Source organism: Gopherus evgoodei, chromosome 1, assembly GCF_007399415.2.
Source record: "Gopherus evgoodei ecotype Sinaloan lineage chromosome 1, rGopEvg1_v1.p, whole genome shotgun sequence".
Lineage (NCBI taxonomy): Eukaryota > Metazoa > Chordata > Testudines > Testudinidae > Gopherus > Gopherus evgoodei.
In genome coordinates this window covers 52,645,606-52,651,186 of record NC_044322.1, presented here as the reverse complement: position 1 = coordinate 52,651,186, position 5,581 = coordinate 52,645,606, and the positions used below count along the sequence as shown (strand labels likewise).

Here is a 5,581-nt window from a genome sequence, read left to right as displayed (position 1 = left end):
TGTATTGTTATTAAGCAAATTACTGTGTATCCCTGGGGTTTGACTTCCTGATGTCTAGAGATGTTCACACCATCAAGAAAAAACAAGGCAGATACCATTTTCACTCTGCTCCTGTTGGTTGGAGGTAGGGCAAGAAAAGGAAAAGTATGCAGTCCAGAAAGTGAGACCCTGAGACCTAAGGAAGAGAGAAGAACATAGGAATGGCCACACAGGTTCAGACCAAACGTCCATCTAGCCCAGTATCCTGTTTTCTGACAGTGGCCAATGCCAGATGCCCCAGAGGGAATGAACAGAACAGGTAATCATCAAGTGATCCATCCCGTCACCCATTCCCAGCTTCTGGCAAACAGAGGCTAGGGACACCATCCCTGCCCATCCTAGCTAATAGCCATTGATGCACCTATCCTCCGTGAAGTTATCCAGTTCTTTTTTTGAACCCTGTTATAGTTTTGGCCTTCATAACATCCTCTGGCAAGGAGTTCCACAGGTTGAGAGTGCGTTGTGTGAAAACATACTTCCTTTTATTTGTTTTAAACCCGCTGCCTATTAATAGAAATATCAAATGTGAGATACTTAATCTGAAAGAAGACTAGCTATATTTGAGCTCCTTATTGGCTGCCATCAGTCTATTGGTGATTAGATTGATTAGGGTAAAAAACTCAGAATGAAATCCTTCTCATTTAATACAGTATCTGATTCTCCCTCTACATGATACGATAACTCCCATTAAACGCTCTCTGTGAATTACTTGTATCCTGAGATAGGGGAATCAGGGCCTTTGGATTCCTCCAATCCCCTGCTGGAAGAGAGGAAGAGATGTGAGAGGAAAAGGTTCCTCCTGAGCGATAAAAGTTAAAGCGTGGCTAGGGTGTGAGTATGAACAAATGGAACAAGTGCTGACACTCACTCAGAGGCAAGGTATGGTGTGAGTAAGTGTGGGTCTTTTATTTAAAAGACTCAAACAATCCTGTCTTCTGTTTGCTAACTGCTTCTGAATCCTTCCTTCCTGGACCCTCAGGGAAGGAGCAGGCTGAAGCAGCTGCAGTGCATGGAATGGCAAAATTCACCTCCGGCTGCTGCTATATCATTGCTCTTCAAAAGTCTCCCAAAGAGTTGGGACTGAGCTATCACTGCCGCTCCTCCAAGGATCCCTCCCTCTCCCCAGCATAGAGCATATGTCGGGATCAGGTCTGGCACCCTTTCCCCTTTGTTTTCAGGCAAGTTTCTTGTTAGTATGGAGATAAACGGGATTGAACTTTCCTTATCCCACTGACTGCCACCAACAGGGATCCCAGAGGGTGGGAAAGGAGGAGATGCTACTTACTGGTCTCCTTGATGAAAAGGGCCTTCCTCCCTAGGAGTCCATAAGAGGGGTGGGTGCAAAGGAGCCATTGCCAGCAATCACCTTTGTTGAGAAGAAATCGCTGTTGTTTCAGTGACTACTGAGAGCCTCGCAGGGAGCGGGGATTGAGGTGTGCTGCTAGGAGCCCTGCAAGGATGCAGTGGAACATCACTTCTATCCCCCCTTTCTCTTCCCCACTCCAGGCAGCACATTCACAGCCTCCCAGCTTTTGCTATGCCAGTGAATGGTTAATCTCCCTTCTCAGGAGAAGGCCAGAGAATTAGCAAAGCAGTATCAGAGGAGTAGGTGAGACCAGGAGAACCAATAGTTCCTCTTCATCCACAGGGCTCCAGGTGGTGGTTCTCTCCAACTGTGGGGCTGCTAGACACATAGCTCATCCTAATGGCTGTGAAAGAGGCTAGAAGTGGCTTCTTTCATTCACTCTGTTCCCACTCACCCTGGTGATCACTGGTAGCAGTGGCATGGGGAGTGGATGGTTGGAGTGGAATGGATGATGTTAGAAGACCATCCCCATAGATTCCCACATCCACATCAAATGTTATTGGAAGGACCTACTAGGTACTATCCTGGTAAGTCCCTTCAACATCTAGATCTTACATGAGGAGAGGGGAAATCAAGGAAGAATGGGGTTTAAGGTATCACACACTTCCCATCTCCTTGATAATCACCATTGGCAAGAGAAGGCACCATTCCCTGCACTGCCCCTGCTATCCTGGAGCCTCTCCTAAGTTTCCAGCAAAGGGGAGAAGAAATTGTGCATAATCAAATGATGAAAAGACATTTTATTTATAAAGCACTCTGCTCTGGATCCTGAGGCATTGTACAATAATTCATAATAAATATAACAGTACAAATAAGTAATTAGCTTTTCTCTCAATTCAGGAATTATGAGGCAGAGTTAGTCAATAGAAAACCAGATTGTTTTCTCTCTCCATTGGTTGGTAATTAGTGATTCTGTGTGCCTCCATTTTGAGATGCCTACTTCCAGGGGCCTAATTTTTGGAGGGGGAGTGCTCAGCACTTTCAGAAACTCCAGGTCCATGCCAAGATCTCAAGCTGGGCACTCAAAAAACAGAGGCACCCAAAATCATTTTTGAAAATGACTTTGGAAAATCTTGGTCCAGATGTTACACCTACAATGAGCTACAGGATCCCTGCCCAAATACTGCACTAATTGATGCTATATAAGTGCCATCCAAAGAGAAGGCTTTTCACTTTGTAAACATCTGTATTCTGGTGAATCCATATTTAAAACCCCTCAGTCCCCTCCCCCAATTTATACAATTACTGCATATGTTTGAGCAATTCCAATTACGATAGTCATTGCTGACATCTTGACACTTCTCTATCTGATGGGCTATAGAATGTGACAGGCTGGACTGGGCTTGGAGCATGCCTTGCCTTCACAAGGCTCCGTAAGTGATAAGAGCTTTCATCAAGGTTGGCAAGTGAATGAATAAAACTACCATTGCCTCTAGATGTCCTACACCTCCCGCCAGAAACAGCTTATCAAGAAGCTGTGGGATGAGAAAGTTTTTCGGAAGGAAATCAAGGCTTTTCAGGAGAAGATCAAGGGCTTTTGCGAGAAGATGAATGCCTTTCGGGAGAAGATCAGGGCCTTCAGGATGGCGATCCAGGCTTTCTGGGAGGAGGAAAACCCCATCTGGGAGGAGGAAAATGCCTTTTGGGAGGCAGAAAAGACTTTCCGGGAAGAAGCAAAAGCCTTCTGGGAGGGGTACAGGGATTTCTGGAAGGGGTATAATGCTTTCTGGAAGAAGGACAAGGCTTTCTGGAAGGAGGATCAGTTCCTCTGGAAAAAGGACAAGGTTCTCCTGGACGAGGACAAGGTCCTGTGGGCAGAAGACAAGGCTCTCTGGGCAGATGAAAAAGCCCTTCTAGAAGAGGAAAGAGCTTTCTGGGAGGATGAGGAAGCCCTCCGAGAAGATGAAAAAGCCCTCCAAAAAGATGAAAAATCTATCTGGGAGGGGGCATTTGGCCCTCTGAGAGGAGAACAATTACTGCTAGCTGTAGTTATCAATGCTCCTGGGGATCATGGTCCAGATATTCTTAGAGGAAGAGGGTAGCCCGAGGGAATGAAAAGAAGGTGTAAATTATTCTGCTGGATTCAAAACCAATATTTGGAAAGTCACATGTGATGAAGCAACTGTGTAATTAATCAGTTACCCTTTTTGCTTTGATTACCCTTCTGAAATAGCCTCTTCGACCCCAGAAACCTGATAAAAGCCTAATGGAATTTCAGTAGAATTATTTTACAGTGTCATTTGCTTTAAGATGATTGCATTTAGGTTCTCATTACATTATTTATTGCTCTGGGATCTTGTGTATTGGTAAATGGCATGAAGCTATCATGCACCACCCCAAACCTCTCACCTGTAGAACAAGAGGTTGATGTTCAGTAGATGCTAACACACCAGAGAAAGAGGATTTACCGGCTCAGTCCAAGATCATCATAATTATAAATCTGTCAGTCACTGCTGATCCACCAGAGTAATTCGAGTCAGTGGAGTTACACCAGCATATCACTAGAGTAAGGCAGTGGTGTTTTAGGCCCCTCTTTATATTTAAGAGACGTTGTCCTAAAGTCAGCGATGAGAAAACTCTTGCTCTTCCCCAACATTATGCTTTTGATCTTCCTCCTCATTGCTTTCTGGAGTCTGATGTGGATAGATCAGGGGTCGGCAACCTCTGGCATGCGGCTTGCCAGGGTAAGCACCCTGGTGGGCCAGGCCAGTTTGTTTACCTGCCACTTTGGCAGGTTAAGTGGACCACGGCTCCCACTGGCTGCGGTTCACCATCCCAGGCCAATGTGGGCGGTGGGAAGCGGTGTGGGTGAGGGATGTGCTGGCCACGGCTTCCCGCTGCCCCCATTGGCCTGGAGCGGCGAACCGCGGCCAGTGGGAGCCACGATCGGCCGAACCTGTGGACACAGCAGGTAAACAAATTGGCCTGGCCGGCCAGGGTGCTTACTCTGGTGAACCGCATGCCAGAGGCTGCCAACCCCTGGAATAGGTCTTTGTTGGTCATCCTTTAGTTTCTTCCAGGATTCCAGCTCCATCTGTCTGGGTCTCACCCCTGAATCAGTACATGGGAAGATGATCTGTTGAAAATTGGGAGGGAGCAAGGAACCCAACAATGGTAGGAAAAAGATGTCAGTCAGAGAAAGAGGTGGGAGTGGGTCAGTCTGAAAGGGAGAAATAAGACAGTAGTGGGAGGGAGCGTACATGTCGGGAAGTGGGATGAAAGGGTACGTACATAGACATGGATCATATCTAGCTTCAGAGCTGCCATTGTCTGACACAAAATAGGGAGCACTATCCTTTCCTGGGAACTCATTCCTCATGAGCTCCTTACAGAAAATCCTAGATAACCATTGGGTGCGATGTGTAGTCAATGTCCATGCCCTGTCTGCAACAAAGGCAAGAAAAGAAACTTTGAACAGAACTCTGGGGATGTCCAGTTTTCAGGGAAGACATGAGTACCACAGTACAGAGCTTGTTCTCTCGCTCTTTCGGATCTCACAGACTATTTTTGAAGAGGAAACAAAATGCTCTTCTCTAGACTCACCAAATTCAGAGCTGTGTAAGTTGTTACAGATATAAATCTTCTATACTTTTCCCCTGTTGTTGCAGCTAGAGGTTGGATTAAAAAGAGGAGAAGGACAAAGGCAGACTGTGAAAAACGTTAATCAGAGTCAACCTGGTATACACTAAGAGTCAAAGTTGTTACGTGTGCATCTGTTGTGGTAGCTTTAGTAACATGTTCGAAGTTAAGACAGTGTTTTAAGTTTTAAAGGTTTACACCATAATGAGAGAGTCCTTTACAATCCCTGCTAAAGAATTTGGAGACGTCTGCATTTGTTAAGTATGTATACAGGATAAGTCAAGCACACTTTCAAATATAGTTTTGACATTTGTGATTTGCTGAAGAATGAGCTAGACACTTCTGGTTTATGGTGTTCAGAACAAATTGTACAGAAAGCCTTGTCTTAGAAATACATGAATACACAACTCCTGATGAATACCTTCCCCATGAAAACCTTCTCATTAACTGGCTCAACCAAAGTAGGAATGTTTTGCAACCTCCTATTATAGTCATAAATAATATAGATGGAAATGCCCCATTAGACCATCCAGTCTAACATCCTGCAAATTCAGGAGCGTTCCCTATTATACATTTTAGAGCTGTATCATTAGACAC

The 5,581-nt window shown here is 45.2% G+C and overlaps 1 protein-coding gene across 1 annotated transcript; it reads left to right on the top strand.

The window, feature by feature from the left end:
- Window positions 1-2,841: 2,841 nt before the first annotated feature.
- CCDC70 (coiled-coil domain containing 70) lies at window positions 2,842-3,447 on the top strand. Its single transcript, XM_030551165.1, has one exon. It carries the CDS (start codon window positions 2,842-2,844, stop codon window positions 3,445-3,447), a length of 606 nt encoding a protein of 201 aa, XP_030407025.1.
- Window positions 3,448-5,581: the final 2,134 nt, after the last annotated feature.